The sequence below is a fragment of the Myxocyprinus asiaticus genome, chromosome 1 (assembly GCF_019703515.2).
Source record: "Myxocyprinus asiaticus isolate MX2 ecotype Aquarium Trade chromosome 1, UBuf_Myxa_2, whole genome shotgun sequence".
Classification (NCBI taxonomy): domain Eukaryota; kingdom Metazoa; phylum Chordata; class Actinopteri; order Cypriniformes; family Catostomidae; genus Myxocyprinus; species Myxocyprinus asiaticus.
This window is the reverse complement of record NC_059344.1, coordinates 12,756,469-12,777,712: the sequence shown is the minus strand read 5'-3', so window position 1 is coordinate 12,777,712 and position 21,244 is coordinate 12,756,469. Positions and strand designations below refer to the sequence as shown.

Genomic DNA, 21,244 nt, shown 5'->3' with positions numbered 1-21,244 from the left:
TTATATTTGGATGCCCACAATATTTACATCTGTTGATTCCCCTTATGGGAAAGTCATTAAAAGTTCCTTGTATCGCTCTGCCCAAAACAACACTTCTGAGTTAGGGCATATGTGCCTTTAATTTCTAATCTGAATTCACTTTCATTTTTTGAAAGCTCAAATGTCATGCCTTAATGCTTAACCACACATCAAAAACACCTTTAATTTCTGCTTCTGTGCTTTGGTGTAGAGGTCTTCATGGATTCACCCTAACCCGAGGACCCGACCTGGGACCCGTACGGGTTCGGATCCACGTTTTATATGGTCAGCCGGGTCCGGGTCGGGTCCCATTCTATTGCTGCGGGTCCCGGGTCTATTTAACATTATGTGTAATACCCGAGTCGATCCGAGAAGACCCGGCCGTGATCAGACAGCACTGATGATGATGGTGAAAGTGCGGGCCAGGAAATAAGGTGAAAAACGGAGCAGAGCCACAACAAGCTGAGTGACGTCAGAGGCAGAGCGGAGTTAAGGCACATGATAGCAAATTAGTAATGCTAACGTTAGCAGCTGTGATAATGAACGAGCAATAATTATTATAGTTCAAAGCACAAACAGTCAAAGTTATCTTATGCGAGATACAAAAAAAAAAACTGCAAAGCTGATTCTAAACTAGTCATGTTTGTCATCCATCACCGTGACAGCAAGTGGACTTTTGAAGCTGAAATAATGAGTGGATTAGCTATGCTGTTTCAATCAGCAAGAGAGGAATCACAGAAAACCTGGATGTATTTTACCAACTTTCTTGGCAAGGAGGATGGATTATATGCATCACGGCCAGGCACAGGGGAGAAGGCTACTAACGTTACATTAGGTAAGACACAAAGTTTTATTTTCATTACTTGTAAATTAACTTGTTAATAGCAATCAGCTGTGAAATCGGTGTCGATCGGGTCTGTGCTCTCAGCCGGGTCCGGGTCCCAGCTTTCAAATAATAGATGGGTCCGTTTCGGGTTTGGGTCCGGCAATTCTTGGTTCTGCATGGGTACGGGTCCAAGCTTTCAAATAATAGACAGGTCTGGTTTGGGTAGTACATTTATGGGTCTCTTTGGGTTCGGGCATGAATTTTTAAACCCGTGAAGACCTCTACTTTGGTGGTGTGGCACAGAGGTTAAAAGGGTGGGTAACCAAAAGGTCACAGGTTTGAATCCCTGGTTGTAAGAGCTGCATCCAACTAGAATCAGGCACTTTCTGATTGGTCCAGGGTGATTGCACCTGAAATTAGTGAATTGTACATCACATTGGAGTAAAGTGACTACAAAATGGCTAAATCTACTTAAAGGTGCACTCAGTAACTTTTTGTTCGTGTCATCTTGGACTTGCAGTGACACCTAGTGGTGTGGATGCAGCATCATTCAAAATCAATAGTTTTCAGTTACAGATGCCATTGTAGAAATTCACTGTTCATAATCAGCCATGATTAATTTAATCCAAGAGTGAAAGTGTCCAAACACAAGTGTGTAGGTGTGAAGGAGCTTCTCTCATGACACTCAAGAACGTATTTATTTATTATTTGTTAAATAATGTGTATTTGTGAATCCTGCACAATAAGACCAGGGACTTTTTGTTGTTATTGTTTTTTTTTGTGTTTTTATTATAATAAAAGTAAATGGGGTCTATTTGAATTTCATGTTGATTTTAAAGGGTTAGTTCATCTAAAAATTAAAATTATTTTATCATTTGCTCACCGTCGTGCCATCTCAGTTGTGTATGACTTTATTTCTTCTGCTGAACCAAAATTAAGATTTTTAGAATAATATCTGCATAAATTGCAAGTCTATAGGATCTAAAACTATGAAGCTCCAAAAAGCACATGAAGTCATCATAAAAGTAATCCATATGACTTCAGTGGTTAAATCTATATATTCAGAAGTGATATGATGAGTTTGGGTGAGAAACAGAGAAATAATTAAGTCCTTTTTTTTTTTTTTTAAATAAATCTCCACTTTCGACCAGCCCTCCTATATGGTTCACAAGATGACGGAGTTCTTTGGCGATCTGCATTCTTCGTGCATATCGCCACCTACTGGGCAGGGAGGAGACAGAAAAGAAAGGAGGAAGGGATAAAGAATAAAAAAGGGAAGAGAATAAAAATAATATTTGCACAACAGTCCATTAGGTGGCCCTAATGCACAAAGAATGCAAATCACCTAAAAACAAAAGAAGCAGGACTTGGTTCTCTCATGAACATGCATTGGAGGGCTAATTGAAAGTGGATAATTGTTTTTGGTTTTTTTTTTTTTACAGAAGGGGATAAATATTGATCTGTTTCTCACCCACACCTATCGTATCACATCTGAAGATGTGGATTTAACCACTGGAGTCCTATGGATTACTTTTATGCTGACTTCATGTGGTTTTTGGAGCTTCAAAGTGTTGATCACCATTCACATGCATTATATGGACCTGCATAGTTGAAATATTCTTCTAAAAATCTATGTTTGCGTTCAGCAGAAGAAAGTCATTCACATCTAGGATGGCATGAGGGTGAGTAAATGATGAGAGAATTCTCATTTTTTGGTAAACTATCCCTTTAAAGGGTGAGAATGAGTTACCAAATACTATACAGAAAACTGTCAAGTACGTTTGCAACTGTATGTAATTTTCTTTGGTCATTTTGCCGGGATCCCATTGTCTCCACAAAAAACAGGGAACAAAAGGGAAAGGCGTACATACCTGTTTTGCTGAATGAAGCTTTCATACTCTTTGTGCGGCTGGATGGCCTTCAGGGCGTTGGCCATTTCAGTGTGAACACTCATTACCTCATCCTGAGTCAGACTTGACAGATCGAAATACTCCTGCAGAATCTCTTTCCTAAGATAAAAAATATGTCAAGTCACTCACATATGTGTAACTGTATGAATAAACACTATTTACATTTACTGTGGGGAACTATTGCACAGGCCGACTCGTTATCATTCCAAAAAGCAGAAGTGTACAAATGCCACTCTTGGGAAAGTTGTGACTTCTTAATTTTTATTTCCCGTATGACTTAGCAGTGCAGAACAGAGCAAGTAAAAGAATGGACAGGAGAATGAGTACAAACGTGAGTGAAGTTCATATCTAAGAGTAAAAAGCACGGCATTTCACAATCTTTTACCCGTTTTGCGTTACATGGGTGTCCATAATGTTTTCGATATCATTGGCACTGAGGGCATTTCAAAACAGAAAGTAAAACTCGCTCAGGTAGGTTAACAATATTTGACAATGACTTTTCACAACTTCGTAATATACTCCCTACTGATATATGGTACTTATAACTAGAACCCTTACAAAATGTTACCATGATAAACAGTTATTGGCAGGGCTTCCAAAAGCAAACATATTTTTAACAGACTTAGGGTTAGTGATTTGAACAAACTCCTAAACCGAAGTATTAAACTTTAGCAAGTACTTCATGAATGATAGTACCTCACATCATGTGGCTAGTTGAGGAGAGATGCAATGTTAACTCACAGAATAAGCACCATTTCCTCATGCAGCATTTGCAGGGCTCCCAGTAATCCTGGCTGACTTTTGCCATAGTGGAGTTGGTGATGCACCTGGGCGGCCTTCACCGATAATACATACTCATTATGATGTTCATGCAGCTTCAGAGTAGCTTTGATGTAGCGTTCTTTTGCTTTCTCACGTTCTTTGTCTGTACAAAACGCCAGCCACAAGCATGCATGCACGACACACACACACACACACACACACACACACACACACACACACACACACACACACAGGTGAAATGTGAAAGACCACTGAACTCCCTGTGACTTTTAAATCCGAAGTTCTAATTATGCCATTTACAATGCTTTACTTCAACCTATTACAATTTAAACAGTCTTGATAAAAAGAATAAAGACAACTCCTAATGTTATATGCTTCTGTGGGCCTAAAAGACCATTTTTAAATAATTAAAACCATTAGAATTGATTGCACTAGTGTAATTTCTTAATGTCCTCAAAGCTGCATGTCAAACATCTTTTACAAAAATATGGGCTAAATCATCAGGATTCTAGTTTTGGTATTACATTGTCTCACTAAACTGTATTCATTTGTGGTAAATGTGTTATTTTAACACTGATAATGCAGTATATTTTGTGTGTGTCCACCCTGTTATGTCATAATACTGCAGGGCTGGTGCTGGGGTTTGCGCGAGGTGATAATCTGACATGGTGCGAGCTGCGAGGCAATTGTCTGCATTCCGTGACTGCTATCGGATCCTTAAATAAAGAATAATGGGCACCGGAAGGGCAGCCGGTGGATACGATTTTGCCTCTCTAGGGTAAGGTGGTGCCCCCTAGGGAGTTGGTGCCCAACGCAGGCTGTGTAATATGCATATATGAAGCGGCGGTACTGTGAAACTGTGATGTTTAATTGAAGATCTATGTTATGTAATGACATCACAATGACTGGAGGTGACATCAGCCATTCAGAAAACTCTTTTGTTTTATATATATATAAAAAAAGAATTCATAAAAACACTTTTTTTCCTATCAATGTAGTGGTGCAGCCAAAACATTTTTGGGGGGTGGGCCACACTTAAATTGGGTGGGGACGCAGACAATTAGATCACATTGCCATTTTTTTGTTTATTTTATTTTATTTCGTTTCGCAAATTTGTTTCGATTTGTTTGAGAACAGACTCTCAAGAATTTTGTTTTCAAAACTTTTTTTTACATTATATAAATAGATATTTTAAGTCAGAGAATAATCTCTGAAATTGTGGGTGGCACAGGCCCACCCTGGCCCACTCGTGGCTACACCCGTGTATCAAAGAGCTCAAAGCTTAGTACAATGAAACTCATTTCAATAATTCTCCTAACAGTGCAGCAATTAACTATTCTGGCCACTACTTTTCATATCTGTTATCTTTATATAATGTTTGTGGTCTGTATTCAGGGCTCTAACCACCACAGATATTAAGAGTCTTGATATATGAGTCCATCTTTATGGTATATATATATATATATATATATATATATATACACACACATACACACACTGTATATGGGTCTTCAATTACTGATTCTCAAATTTGGTCTCACATTTGGCAACATGATCACATGAGAAGTCGGCATGTTTTTTTTGCCCGAGAGTTACAGTATCCAAGTATTGGCCACATTATGCCAACTCACTGACAAGCGCCAACTCGTCAGACATTTTTGCATTGGCTCAAGCTTGTTTACCTTCCCTTGTTGCATGACCTGAGGCATGTTGTGTCAGCAGCAGGGAAGACCCGGGATCGGATCCCATGTTAAAACTAAAAAGTAATCGCGTTTGCATAATCATTTTCCGGTTCGCATAATCATGCATTTTCCCCTTAAACATTACATCTTTACAACTTGTTTTGGCGCCCCTCTGTGGACATTACACCCGGAAAATGGAGCTCACGTGTCCCATACGCCCAACAACACTTAATGCTTTTGCAACTGGGGGCAGTTTTCCGAATTTCAGTAAGCACAGCGATTTTAGCTAAATAAGTCAACCTTCTGTTTCCGATTTTACTGCGAGATCAGTCTGCATTTGGTCCCCCCAATCCTGAATATGTTGTTACATCCATGTCTGTATTTTGAATGTTGTATTTACTTCTCTATTTATTGTTGCCTGTCTAATGTTCAATGGAGAAACAACACTTAGTCTATTTTCTCTGTTGGACAGCGACAACCTTAAACCTTGTCTTGACTTCATGCTTTTTTTACTGAGCATCCTTATGTCAGTGCTAAACCTATTTAGAAACACACGTCTCAGTTGTGCAAAGGCATGTTTTTCTCCTGTTGCTCAAGTAGACAAAGTCACTGCTTACACGTAGTATCAAAGCACCACACAGTGTTTAAACATTAACCAGTTCCTCTTTTTGTGTTCGTATCTTTTTAAAGACTAAGTCCACAATGCACAGAGCCTTTGGCAGTCAAAATGAAAGTGGCCAGAAGTTTGAGAACTAAGAATCAGGGAGCACTCTACCTTTGTTTGCTTCCTGATACTTCCTTTTTGCCAGGGCTGCATCCCGTACCAGCTGTTTGTAACTGGACTTGAGTCGGTCCAACTCTGTTTGGGTGACCTAACCTTCCACAACAGGACATGAAATAAAAACAAATCAAAATCCGGTTTGGATCATCAAAATGAGCTTTGTGTGTCGTATGCAATCAAATGTCAGGGGCATTTACTCTCTACTCATTGCAGAAAAAAATGAGCTCAACATTTTATAAGCCTGCTTTAGATGATATGTGCTTTTTAAAAAGCCTACAGGTCAACACAGTAATGACTAAATCTGTTGCAGCTGTAGGCTTGTGTGTAACAACCTTTTTATGGCAATGGCTGTTTAGATATTACATAAAAGGCAGATAGTCTTGTACTTTATTTAGTCCCTTCCCATAAAAAATGTGTATTAAATTTGCGTAAAATATCGGTATTACATTGTTGAAACAACATACAATTACTACATACTGCAATTCTACATAGGATGTCAAACATCATGATTACACTAGGTTTTTACATTTTTTAAAAAATTTTTTACAAGTGGTTGCTAGGGTGTTCTGGGTGGCTACCTACTGCTCTAAGCCTCTATAATATATTCTGGTCTCTAGATATGGCCAAAAAACAACAACTATTTGTTGGCTCAACAACCATAACGTATGAAAATAAATAGCTTCTACTTAGATGTAAATATTTATAAAAATTTTAGCTATAATTAATTTTCATTAATGTGTACAACACAAAATATCAATTTTAAGGTGAATCATAAAGTGAATGGATACTTCTGATTTCCTTGAATTTCTCTGGCTTATAAATCCATGAAATTAAAGGAATAGTTCACCCAAAATTGAAAATTCTCTCATCATTTACTCACCTTCATGCCATTCCAGATGTGTAGGACTTTCTTTCATTTGCTGAACTCAAATGAAGATTTTTAGAAGAATATCTCAGCTCTGTAGGTCCATAAAATGTAAGTGAGGTGAATGGGTGCCGAAATTTTGAAGCTCAAAAAAAATCACATATGTCAGCATTAAAGTAATCCGTAAGACTCCAGTGGTTAAATCAATGTCTTCAGAAGTGATATAATAGGTGTGGGTGAAAAACAGAACACTTTCACATTCTTCTTCTTGTGTTTTTGGTAATTCACATTCTTCATGCATATCGCCACCTACTGTGCAGCAAGAAGAATTTCTAGTAAAAAAGGACTTAAATATTGATCTGTTTCACACCCACACCTATCATATCACTTCTGAAGACACTGATTTAACCACTGGAGTCTTACGGATTACTTTTATGCTGCCTTTATGTGCTTTTTGGAGCATCAACTTTTTGGCACCCATTCACTTGCATTGTATGGACCTACAGAGCTGAAATATTCTTCTAAAAATCATAATTTGTTTTCTGCAGAAGAAAGAAAGTAATACACATCTGGGATGGCACGAGGGTGAGTACATTATGAGAGAATTTTCATTTGTGTGTGAACTACCCCTTTAAGGTTTTAAGTACAACGTTCAAATACAGAACTGAGGTTGTGGGGAATACCAATAAGCTCTTGTGGTTGAATAACTTAAGCATGTTTGTTTGGTCAAAAATAACTTATGTGAGCATTGTATTAGTTGTTATTAAGAATTCATAGAGACTTAAGCTATTTTTAGTATTATTGATTTTGTTTTACTGTAAATAGCTGTTTTGTGTAAAGTCACCATTAGCCTGATTATAGTGTCCATTAAATTATAGAAACAGTGATATGAATATTAATTTTAAACAAATTGCTATTAATTTTTAAGTTTAATGAACTGATATATTTGTGTACATCTATCAAAGGTTTTTTTAGTTGTGCTGACCAAAAATGACCTTAAGTTGAATTTACTTAAAGCATGATGCAAAAATGCTATATATATTTAGTAAATCCAACACATTTTTTCCAGTGTAGGTGAAAATCACAAGTCTGATTCTAAAATGTATTAACCTTTGATGTGCAACTCATCCTGCACTGTTTGTGCTACAGGCATGAATGAAAGCTCAGTGTGTGTGTGTCTTGTTGAGAAAAGGTGGGCGATTACTTTTCTAACGATCAGACTTATGATTTCTGCCTGGCGGACAATAAAATGGGTGAAGTATGCTATGGACAAGAATATCAGAGACATAGGGTGAGCTCTTTTGACTTTTTTGTCTGACGCGATCTAATATTAGTTTATGGGAACATAAGTGATTAAAAATTTTTTATTTGTTTTTAATAAACAAAAGGATGCTTTCCATGTCAACGCTATTTGCTGAAGCCTATTTATGGTTCGATCTCTTGTATATTGCAGAGTCATAAAGCAATTCTTGCTGAAGCAAAAAATGCCTGCAGGTCTTTGTTTTTTTCTTCTTCTGTGAATTCATGGATTATTTAACATTGCAAACATTTGCAAAAATGAAAATAAAATAATAATAACCAGGAAGTAGAAAATGCTTTTTCAAAACACTGTTTCTGTAAAGCTCTTTGTCAATTTTGTAAATGGCTGACAAATTACAGCTGAAACTCTTGCTTTCTCTGGTTGTGTTATGCTTGATGTTTTTTTTTTTTTTTATGACCATGGTAAATGCATAAAAAAAAAACAGTTGCATGTGCCTTTTATAATGGTGGTTAATTAGGTAGGCATCACTGTTAACATTACTCATGATTAGGGTTAAGAGTTTGTTAAAACCCCTATCCCTAAATATATAAGATTAATAGAAATAGATAGTGATGCTTGCCTTAGTTTTCATGTTCAGACCATGATTTTTTTCATTGCACTTGTCCAGAGCCTGACACAAAACTGTCGAACAACCATGCATTACACAAGTGGTTCATCTGGCAGGTTGTTACCAAAAAATGGGTCTGTTCTAACAGGGTCTGAATGCTACCAATAAAATGCAACGAACCGTTTACGCACATAGGATAGCAAAATAAAAAGGCTTGTCAACTTTTAAAAGGTAAGAGAAAACGCTTCCCATATTTTTTGCTGTTCACATCAAAGACCTGTTGTTCTATACAAGGTAAATAAAATATGACCCGGACTATACTAAATATGGTAATGTAAGGATTCTGCTTGATATCCAATGTAAAATCTTAAAGCAAAACCAGTTGAGAACCACCGCATTACATAGCCACAGAAAGCTTCAGTTTCAGCTGTTACTTTAATAACATTCATGTAAGAGTTTCAACGAGTTCTGAGGAAGACTCTTACATGGGTCGAAATGTTAACAGTATGGTTATTTATTAGACACATTTTTTGGAGCAGCAAGTGTGCAAGTTTTTTTTTTTTTTTTTTCAGCTGTTACTTCAACCATAAAGTACAAACTGTCAACAACTAGCAAGCACAGTGTGTGTTATTGCTGTTTGCTGAATAGCATAGGAGCTTGTCATGAAAAAAATCATTTTCTACTTCCTAATTTGTGTTATTACAAATGACTGCAGTGTTAAATCATCCATAACGTCCTGCAGGTATTTCTTGCTTCCACAGTCTAAAAGCGATGGAGCAAAAAATAGGCTTCAATAGGTTAAGCAAATACAATGAGTACAAAAATTACGTTTTATTTTATAATTTTTGTTTTGTCAATCACCTGAAGAATGCACACAAAAAGACAAAGACAACAATAGAGGAAATAAAAAAAATATGGGGAAAATACATATTGCATATGAACTTCTGTGTGAGATAACGTGGAACTGTGAGTAGCTCTGAGAGTCAATTGTGAGTGTTTAGCGCTGACCCTGCATAGCTCCTGGTTGAGAAGGTTCCACTGTTCTCCATAAGTTTTCCTCAACTGCTGTTTGTCCCGGATGAGGAGGGTCAGTTTGCTGAGGGGACCCACCATCAGGTCCTCTGAATGTTTGCGCAGTATACGACTGAGGCTCTCCGTCTGACTGACCATCACATTCCAAGACTGTAAAAGAGAGAAAATCCATTCAATTTAATGATTTAGGGATTCAAATAATGAAAAATGAAAATTCAGTCTCATTCAACCTCATGTTGTTGTAAAACTATATTGCTTTCTTTTATGGAACACAAAAGGAGAGGTTGGGTAGAATGTAAGCCTCAGTTACCATTCACTTTCACTGCATCTTTTTTCCATACAATGTAAGTGAATGGTGTCGGAGGCTGTCCTTCTGTCATTTGTGTTGCATGGAAGAAAGAAAGCCCTTGGGGTTTGAAACACAAGGGAGAATAATAATAATAATAATAATAATAATAATGACCACATTTTCATTTTTGGTTGAACCATCCCTTTAAAAACGTATCCATTTGGTGGATCCATTTAGCTGCTGGTCTGCTTTTCAGTGTTCACATGAAAATATGTCAAACTCAACACCTCATATCAAAAGATATGCATCCTAAATGTTTGACGTTTTCTTTTACACACATGCAAGTGGTTTCCAACACAGTTGGAAAGTATCCTGGGAAATGCAGCATGTATGCTGGGGAACACATCTAGGATATCAGAGCATGGCAGAATCTTTTGGATCCACAGTATATTACAGTGCAGTTCTCTTCACCAGGGACAGAGGCTTTTCAACTCTTAAAAGGACAAAAGCAAGTCTATAGGATCCAAATATATAAAGCTCAAAAAAGCACATAAAGGCAACATAAAAGTAATCCATATGACTCCAGTGGTTTAATCCATGTCTTCAGAAGCGATTTTATAGATCTGGGTGAGAAACAGATCAATATTTAAAGGTGCACTCATTAATTTTTCCCTATTAAAAATGTTTTACTCCAAAATTAATTAAAAGATTTTTATTTTTTTTTGATTTTCTACCCAATTTGGAATGCCCAGTTCCCAATGCGTAGTGGCGTAGTGACTCGCCTCAATCCGGGTGGCGGAGGACGAATCTCAGTTGCCTCCGTGTCTAAGACAGTCAATCCGCGCATCTTATCATGTGACTTGAGCGCGTTACTGCGGAGACGTGAGGAGGCTTCACGCTATTCTCCGCGGCATCCACGCACAACTCACCACGCGCCCCACCAAGAGTGAGAACCACATTATAGCGACCACAAGGAGGTTACCCCATGTGACTCTACCCTCCCTAGCAACCGGGCCAATTTGGTTGCTTAGGAGACCTGGCTGGAGTCACTCAGCACGCCCTGGATTTGAACTCGCGACTCCAGGTGTGATAGTCAGCGTCTTTACTCGCTGAGCTACCCAGGCACCCCTTAACTATAATTTTGAAACATATGTATAATATCATGACCACTCACATGAGATGAGGACTCTAGTCATATCAGTAACCTTATAAAAGCTGTTTTATTCTACATGGGGCAGGGGCGCCCTCATGGGGGCTGCCATTTTAGAATCACATGACCAGCTGAATACTACTCGCTTAATCTCAGTAACTATCTTGTGATTGGACACTTTCACTCATGGATTAATTATGGCTGACTGTGAACAGTGAATTTCTACAATGGCATCTATGACTAGAAGCTATTGATTTTGAATGATGCTGCATCCACACCACTAGGTGTCACTGTAAGTCAAACAAAATAATCACTCAGTGCACCTTTAAGTCGTTTTTTACTTTAAAATCTCGAATGGCCAAAAACAAAAGAATTGGAAAGTAGAGATTTATAGTAAGAAGGACTTAAATATTGATCGTATCGCTTCTGACTAAATACCAAAACTTCATGGCCATGCTCACTGACTTTGAGGGAATGACAGTGCTGGGTTTAGATGTTGTGCTCTTAAAATAGGGCATAAAATGTCCAGTAAAATTTTGCTTTGAAAAGCGTGGGAACCCTGAAATCATACATATCCGGGGTGGCATGAGGGTGAGTATATGATGAGAAAATGTTTCTGTTTGGGTGAACTATTCCTTTAAAGTGTTTGGACTAGAGGTCGACCGATAGTGGATTTTGTAGATACTGGTGGTAACTAAGGTGGTGGAAAAGGCCAATGATGGATTAATCAGTTGATGGCTTAAAAAAAAAATCGATTTATCGAATGTTAAAAAAAAATTCTTAGTCTTTCCTTACTAGGACAGACAGACATAGACACTACAAGAATTAATAAAATACCAGTTTATTTATTGTGCAACCAAAATCCCAATAATAACCAGAAAAAACTAAGATTTGGAGCATAACGCGGGACTATGTAAAAACCCAAAATACACTTGCTTATTTAGGGACTCTTATTTTGAAATGACAGAGACTTGGCTCTGTTACAATGTTCTATATTTAAGTATTTACCAAATTAAGCTTGTTATAGCATATACTGTATATTCAACATAAGCATTTTGAGTATATATATATACATACAGTATTTCAGCAGATGAGTTCTTTTTCATTATTATTCACAAGATATATATTGAAGTTGGAGACACGATGTATTTGCGGACGGGGCATGTTTCCATATAGTCAAATTTTTCTTTGCATGCCCTCACAGTTCAAAACACTTGATTTATCTAATCAAAATAACCACGTTTGCACTGAAGTGTGGTTAAAAATATGGAAGAATATTGTCAGTCAGTGATTGTTTTAATTTCACCTCTACATGCTGCTATTGTAGAACCAAGTTGTTCCAGAAGGTTAGTACATCAAGTTTATATCACTTAATAATAAAAACGGTAGTGTACCATAAAATATACAGGCATCAAAATTACATCCCGTAAAGTCTGAAACATGGTCACCGTATTCTTTATGGTAAACTTCTGGCAATCACTGCTGCTGGTATATTTTTTTTTACATTTTTATACAAGGCAAGCACCAGTTAAAGAGAAAAACTGATTTTTGCCAGTAACAGATATTTCCAAAAAGCAACTATCGGCACCTGCTATTCAGTAAAACTGATATACCAGTTTACCTCTAGTTTGGACTATTTCTGATTGTCAAACATTAATGAAATACTGTATGTCCATAGTAAATGTGATGAACTATACGTTTGATTCCTCTGCTAGGACACCTGTGTGAAAAGTCTTTGCAAGAATGGGTCAGATAAATCGAAATCAAGCATGAGACATCAACACTGGGAGACTTATCTCGAAATTAAACATCCTCTATTACAACCATTACAGCATTCACATTTTTGATTGGTTAGCAATTACACAGCTTAATTACATAATGCCCATACATACTGAAACTATAAGCTGAGTTGCTAAAGAATCATCACCTTATTAAGATGGCTGATGTAGTCCAGACCTCCTCCAGGTTGAGACCCCTCCAGCTTCTCCACCATAACTGACATCTGATGAAGCTGCACAGAGAACTCGCGATCACTCTTGGCCCTCTGCGTCATCCATTTCTTCATAACCTCCATCAAACGCAGCTCAGAGTCCTGGAGTTTCATTAAGGCTGCATGACCCTGAGGGCACCACAAATCCTCTGCAAAGCCCATGCCTGCAGCACTCTACAACAGCATTGAGGAGACAGTCAAAGTAGACATATTCTCATCATTATTGGACAGATCAAGCCGATTTCTGGCATTTGGAATGTGTATGAATGGTTAGCTATGGCATTTGTGACGTCATTACCAACATTATCAAAGAGTCTAATTGCCTAGCTATTGGTTCCTGTCGACAAACAAATATTGCATCTTGGTATAAACCTTCTCTGGCGATGGCGATGAACACCATAGACCAAAATCGACAAAATTGTGTGCACGCCATCATTTCTATGTGCAGCAATAATGGCTTTAATGTGATAAACGTGGGAGTTTTCAGTTACTTTCACTTCCCCTGGGGCAATTCTGGACAAAAAGGGATGTTGTCTATATGAACCACTTCCCATATCACAACAGCCTCTGAAATGTGAGAGGCTATTGATAGCAAACGGCTCTAATGTAACAGTCATAGTGAAATATGGTGAAAATGCATAAAAGTTAACGATTGGCAATTTATTATAAGATCAATCCAAATTATACAGCAGTATACAAACTTAATTTACACTGCATGATAAGAAAACCGATTCTTTTTTTGATCCTTTAAGTTTGAATTCTTTTTTAGTTTAATGGAAAGGTGGGTGCAATATTTGGAGATGATCTAGTCTGATATCTTCTGTGTAAGATTAAGGTGTACTTCTCTGACTTTATTGGGGATGAAGAATTTTCTATTTGTGAATTCCAAAAATATGTTGCCCTGGGGGGGTCATTCGTTTCCTTGAATGAAAAGCATTTCTATTAACTTGTTACTACATTTTGGATCACATATACCTATACCTTCCACTGATACATCAACATGCTATTTTAATTTTCATAACGCGCATTAATCACTTCATAAACAGCAGACCGTTAAATGGATCGCGAGATAATACTTAGAAAGATTAGAGATCCTAATATTGTATGTTTTCTGTATTGCTGAGAACTGAAATTCTCACCTCAAATTCGTCTGGCGCAGCGAAATGTCTTCTTTCAGTGAGGTCAAAGGGGGTAAATATCCATTACATAACGCGACAAACAGAACGCGTTGAAAGCGGTTGAGTCGATGAGACACACGGACTCTTGTGCTGATAGGAGCGGCAGGCGAGATGAAAACAGGAAGACATGATACAGCATAGACGAGGAGGAGGACTCAATCCATTCAAAAGGATTAAACCTCAAACTGCTACACTGTAATACCTAAACAATGTCATATACACACACACACACACTTTTAAAACATCTACATTCACATTTCAGAGTTAGGTTCGCATTGAAGATTTCTATTTAATAGTTTATTATTATTATTATTATTATTTTAATAGTACACCATTACTGTATAAAATGAGACATTTGAAAACGGTTCTGGATATTTTTATTTTTATTTTTATGCTTGCTAGTGGCTAACAATTCTGATATGCACTCATAATATAAAAATAAAATTTACGAAATTCAATTTCATAACATTCTATCAATTTAAATTGAGTAATCTTTGATAAATTAAATCGAAATAGTTACATTTAATTATGCCTTAGGCATGCTGCATGGAGGCATGAGGACTGCAGATGTGGCCAGGGCAATAAATTGCAATGTCCGTAGTGTGAGACTCCCAAGACAGCGCTACAGGGAGACAGGAAGGACAGCTGATCGTCCTTGCAGTGGCAGACCACGTGTAATAACACCTGGGCAGGATTGGCACGTCCGAATATCACACCTGCGGGACAGGTACAGGATGGCAACAACAACTGCCCAAGTTACACCAGGAACACACAATCCCTCCATCAGTGCTCAGACTGTCCGCAATAGGCTGAGAGAGGCTGGACTGAGGGCTTCTAGGCCTGTTGTAAGGCATGTCCTTACCAGACATCACCGGCAACAACATTGCCTATGGGCACAAACCCACCTTCGCTGGACTATACAGGACTGGCAAAAAGTGCTCTTCACTGATGCGTCGCAGTTTTGTCTCACCTGGGGTGATGGTCGGATTCACGTTTATCAAAGGAATGAGCGTTACACCGAGGCCTGTACTCTGGAGTGTGATCGGTCCGACATGGTCTGGGGCGGTGTGTCACAGCATCATCGGACTGAGCTTGTTGTCATTGCAGGCAATCTCAACACTGTGCATTACAGGGAAGACATCCTCCTCCCTCATGTGGTTCCCTTCCTGCAGGCTCATCCTGACATGACCCTCCAGCATGACAATGCCACCAGCCATACTGCTCGTTCTGTGCGTGATTTCCTGCAGGACAGGAATGTCAGTGTTCTGCCATGGCCAGCAAAGAGCCCGAGATCTCAATCCCATTGAGCACGTCTGGGACCTGTTGGATCAGAGGGTGAGGGCTAGGGCCATTCCACCCAGAAATGTCCAGGAAATTGCAAGTGCCTTGGTGGAAGAGTGGGGTAACATCTCACAGCAAGAAATGGCAAATCTGGTGCAGTCCATGAGGAGGAGATGCACTGCAGTACTTAATGCAGCTGGTGGCCACACCAGATACTGACTGTTACTTTTGATTTTGACCCGTATTCAGGGACACATTATTCCATTTCTGTTAGACATAAACTGAACAAGTTTCACAGACATGTGACTTAGTTGTTGAATCTTTTTATATTTTCCAGTTACACTTCAAGCAGTTGCTTTGTTTTCATTTTCTCAGTAAAGCACTGTTTATACAGATCAAAATATAATTTTCTTGTGTCTTAAGAGTCTAAATTGAAACTGAACTTAATGGTTGTCAAAAGTAGAACTGAGAACTGACATCTGCTGAATGCCGAAATAGATTTAATCTGTTTGCAAAACCATGTCTAGGAACTGACCAGTTAGATCAGTTTAAATGATAAGCATTTCACACTTACTATTATGCTGCTGACAGTCAAATCTTTGAAGCCAACGCAAGCAACACTTCAACCTCAACAGGATGCTAGACCATTCTGCTCAACAGTTTCAAGACACATTTTCAAAAGTTATGTACATCTGTTAAGAGCATCTCAATTAAATCATCCAGAAAAAGACCTTTCAACTTCCAAAGACTGTTTAAAAAAAAAAAAAAATAATAATAATTTAGTTGTTAAAGTATTGTTGTGGATAAAATTAACATATTTGTTAAAAACCAACTAAGAAAAAAAGTGTTTATAAACTGATAATCTGCCGTTTTACTCGTGATTTGTGTGAAAGTGAATAAGTCATAGTTATTGCATAAAAAAAAAAAAAAACTAAGAAAATACAAAGATGCCACAAATCAAAATGTTGAAGTTTGCATAGATCTTTATTTTTTGAATAATCTATAATTTGCATATTGACATCAATTAAATAAAAAGAACACAAAAACAAAGCAAAATAATCTTTAAATTACATGAAAATGACAATGCACTATATATAGTACAAAAATAGGCCTTATTTTATATAGTTGTCCCATCTCAGGTAGTCATAAAAATGATTGGTGTCTTTTACTTGGGGATCTACATGCATCAGTTGACTCATCAAATAAAGGTGATAAAATCCTATGACCAAAAGGACATTCAATCCCACAAAGTACAATGGAAATATTGCACCATCAAGGTGAAACCATACTGCGTAAAACTGTTGCCATCACACCAGCAATTTGACCACAATCACTCTTACTATAAATGAGAGATTCATCAAGAAAAAAAATGGCCAACCTACACAGCAACCCAATTTAAAATTACAATACAGCTCAAAATAAAAACGAGGGGGGTGGGAAACCAACACATCATCAACTAATTTACTCAGTGAGTGTTTTACTGATTATGTTACCACTCAAGGGCAAGCAGATGTCTGTCATGTGGTCTTGGGTCATGCCATTGCAAATGTTGAAGCTCTCAAAAATACAGCTGTAATACCACATCAGCACTGCAGGGGCGTAAAATAGCTCAATGGGATCAAGATTACGTTTAGCTAAAACTGCAAACAGTGAAAGAGAACCAAAAAAAAAAAAAAAGAAGAGGAAAGTGAGATTCCAAGACATGTGAATATCACTTTCAGATCAGATTCAAATAAATTTCAGGCATGTTAAATATCTATATTTACATCATGAATTCAGATAAATTGTGCCACATCTTTCATTTCAATTCAGTTCAATGATTTCAATGAATTCACAAAGTGGTGCAACTTTAAACTTTTTGCCAATTATTTTTTGTAAGAATTGTTCAGCTAAATAGTAGTTTGCAGATTTGTTTTTGTCTCTAGATAACCTCTAGAAGAAAGGGAGGGATGGAAAACTTTGTTGAGAAGAGCTAACATATTTTGAACCCTAAAAAACAAAACTGCATTTAACTATGATTTAGGAACAAGGCAGTACTGGACCACAAAATATTCTTGTAATGTCTCAAGATATTTAACGGCCGTAAAACTCCAGGATGACGTAAATAGAGATGTTCTGCTGGTTTATAGCCTTTGCACAGAAAGGAGTTGTCAATAAAGGATGCATTTTGAAATTCAGTAAAAAGAGCTGTGCTTATGTGTCAACTACATAATAAAAGTGTTGGTTGCCCTACATGAATTACAGTCTGCTAATTTTTTTTACAAGGCTGCAAATTGTAGTAGTTTGTGGCATCTTACGACTGGACATGGTTTTGTCTCTCGTTTTGTGCAGCTATTGGAAGATTGTTTGCAAAAAAAAAAAAAAAAAAAAAAAAAAAAGGCTGACCACACTAATGCAAATTATTGTCATGATATGAAAAAGGAAGCCATACTTCACATATAAGCTGAGAACATCATGTGACCAACCCTAAGGGAATGTATTCACACACAAACCTATACACACCTACTTTGGGTCTCTATTGCACACATTCAGTGAATCACATCTTTTCATTTCTGTCACTTATTAAAGATACTGCATGAGAGCCACATGTAGATCATGAATATGGGATTCAGAATAGAAAAATCACTCATGAGCTGACAGGGCCAAGCATACTACTACTAATAAACAGTAGTAATACTTTATAAAAGTCATTCATACTGGGCAGAAGAAAACCTCCAAAATCTCTAAATTTAATAAATGGATAATCCCCACAAAGATGAAAAAGGTAGTCCTTTTTATGATGGGACTTAGGCAGGGATCTCATCTAGTGATGATGGAACGACCTTCCCAACACCAGCAAACTCCCTCTCTGTTTTCAAAAAATGGCTAAAAAGACAACTTTTCCATGAGCACTTAAAAAAAAAAAAAAAGAAAAAAAAAGAAAAAAGGTTTGCACTCTTATCTCCGTCTTGGCTAGTACTTTTCTGATAAAACTGAAAGTTTGTATTGCAGCACTTATCGTGTTACCGTTTCCTTGATGATGAATCGCTCTTGTTGTATCCTTCCTCATTTTCTAAGTCGCTTTGGATAAAAGCGTCTGCTAAATGACTAAATGTAAAATGTAAATGTAGTGTTTTAAATCCATGATTGGAGAACAGAATAATAAAAGAGAATGCAGAGCTTGCTCAGAGAGGCTGGAAGAGATCAGTGTCATCTCAAGGTTCCTGCCATTTTAAAGGGACTTTAAAATTAAAAATTTTAATTTTGCCATCATGTCATGCTTGCTCTTTTCTATCCTTTAAATATGTATAAGGCAACTCTAAACATACCATAAAAGTACCAAAAAGCAGTCTATACGACCTGTGTGCCAAAGCCGTATGATAGCTTTGCAGAATGTACTGAAATTGTTCTTTGCTCAAAATCTCAAATCTCATTCGTTCTTGTGTTCTGTTCAGATATGACAAGTTTGACATCATGCTGTCAAACGGCATTGGTTTTTGCAACTTCACTAATGACAAACATGTCTTTATATGCCACATTGGCATTGAATGAGATTTCAGAGCTTCATCTGAGGAGAAGAGTGCACAACCATTTCAATTTCATTCTCTTCCTCTCACAAAGCCAGTGTATGGCTTAGGAAGACTTGGCACGAAGTGCATGAGTTGTATGGATCACTTTGATACGTTTATGGTGTCTTTTTTTAAAATCACTTTTGGAGCTAGACAGCTGCACTACCCATTATTAAAAAGAGCACTCTGGACATTCTGCAATATATCATTTTTTGTGTTCTATTGATGAAAGAAAATCATAAGGGTTTAGAATGATATGAGGGTAAGTAAATAATTTTCATTTTGGCTTGAATTCAGTAACGTAGGTGCTCTTGGGGAGAAGTGAGCTCTACAAATGAGTGTATGTGGCCTCCTTTCCAGATTCTAAACATGCAGAAATAGTGATATGTTCTTCTAAAAGGCTCCCTGCAAAGCGAGTGGATCAGACCTGTGTTAAATCACTGCCACAAGGATTGACTTCATGTAAATGTAGTTTCACTCACTCACAGAAAAGCTCTGTTTTTCTCATTCTCATTTTCACCCCTTTTTTCTTCAAACCTCACTAGCCATTAGGAGGCGTTACTATCACGAAAGAGGAAGAGGCCAAACAATAATCAGCCATTTATTGTAGTTTTAGAACAGCCCTGCTGATAAACTGTGACAATCGACTTTCCACATAGAGGCACCAAGAGGTCTACCACCCAGGTGAATCATGGCTCATAACTAACAGAGCTGGATAAACAAACAAAAAAACCCCAAGAGAGAAACGGGAGAACAGAGAAAGTGAGATATGTTCAGATGAACCCCGGAGGCAAACACACCAGTGGATATGAAGAGACAACAGTGCAGTAGAGACTAGAGAGGGGAGGACGTGGACGAGAAGGGGTTAAAGAGCACTTTGTGTTTTAATGAAGGCAGTCCTCTCATTATGAATATCAAACTCCTCATTCTCTGACTCAGAGTTGGCCTCGTCCTCCTGCCAAACGCTGGGGATGCCCTTGTAGGCGACTGCGGTGCGGTTTAAGCCAAAGCCCAATAGTAAGCCGGAGCCTGGTCCAGCCTCCGCAGAGTGAAGTTTGTTCTGGTTGCGGGCAAGCAGCTGCAGCAAGCTGAACACACCCACAAATGTAGCCACGATGAAGGCACAGCTAAGTACTGCCACGGTAACAGGCAGGCGAGAGAAGTCTAGGTTAAGGTTCCTGGACGAGCCATCACCGTGCAACTGAAACAGTCCGCCGTCTGGAGACTCTCGCTGGATCTGGTTCTGGTGCAGACAGGTGCCGGTGACGGTGTCCAGGTGGCTGTGAGGGGGGCAGGAGAGGCAGTCCTGAGGTCCCGTAGCACTGCAGGTGAGGCAGAAGGTGTGGCAGGGCAGGCAGGCGGGGTGCAGGACGGACGCCACCTCGTTGTTGGGAGGGAAGGTGGAACGGGTGCCTGGGGTGAAACCGGCTGGACAGTTTCGCACGCAGCCCTTCTGGTACAAGTAGAACTCTGGATTGCACTCTGCATGAGGAAGAGGAAAAAAAGTTTAATCACTAACAAATGCTAGGAGATAAACAGCACACACCCCATTACCACAATCAGAGTGAAAATGTGCATAGATTTGAGGTGTTTTTGAATTTTTCAAAGGAAAGATTCTCGTTTCACTTCCATGCACTTGCACATTTCCGTTCGCTGAAGTCTGACTATGGCATGGGAAAATAGCATTACAGTGTTAGCTGTGAAAACACATAATTACTTGGACATACTGAACAAATACACCCTTAACTAAACAAGCTGGTGTTTTGAGTCTGGAGACATTCATGAACAAACTAAATGAATGTAACATTTTACGAGTCTCTTAGTTGATCAGTAGACATGCACATTTTAATAAAGGGCCATAAGACACGTTTTGGCCATGAACGACTTTGTATTTTTATACTAATCTCTTTAGTGAATGAAATGACTCTCTCATAATGCTAACAAAGAAACTCAATGGTCACCACCTACTGGTGTAATGATCTAACCTAGTGATGTAACCCACCAGTATTGATGCTTATAGGCTTAAAGGAATGTTCCATGTTT

At 38.1% G+C, this 21,244-nt stretch overlaps 2 protein-coding genes across 4 annotated transcripts in view; both read right to left on the bottom strand.

Annotated features, from left to right (window-relative positions):
- The window catches only part of LOC127445513 (tyrosine-protein kinase Fes/Fps-like), a 53,023-nt gene extending 38,532 nt beyond the window's left edge, over nt 1–14,491 (bottom strand). For both annotated transcript variants that reach the window (XR_007898003.1, XM_051705657.1), the window contains exons 1-6: nt 14,334–14,491; nt 13,132–13,368; nt 9,742–9,915; nt 5,995–6,091; nt 3,496–3,679; nt 2,716–2,853 (exon numbers count right to left, since the gene is read on the bottom strand). Coding sequence is in view for 1 of the 2 variants with exons in the window: in XM_051705657.1 (XP_051561617.1) it covers nt 2,716–2,853; nt 3,496–3,679; nt 5,995–6,091; nt 9,742–9,915; nt 13,132–13,356 (818 nt within the window). In the remaining variant the exon portion in view is untranslated. The remainder of the gene's footprint in view (nt 1–2,715; nt 2,854–3,495; nt 3,680–5,994; nt 6,092–9,741; nt 9,916–13,131; nt 13,369–14,333) is intronic.
- A 2,127-nt stretch (nt 14,492–16,618) lies between these two features.
- LOC127445520 (furin-1-like) overlaps nt 16,619–21,244 on the bottom strand; it is a 156,754-nt gene continuing 152,128 nt past the window's right edge. For both annotated transcript variants that reach the window (XM_051705667.1, XM_051705676.1), the window contains exon 16: nt 16,619–20,683. In XM_051705667.1, coding sequence (XP_051561627.1) covers nt 20,067–20,683 — 617 coding nt within the window. In that variant the 3' untranslated portion in view covers nt 16,619–20,066. The remainder of the gene's footprint in view (nt 20,684–21,244) is intronic.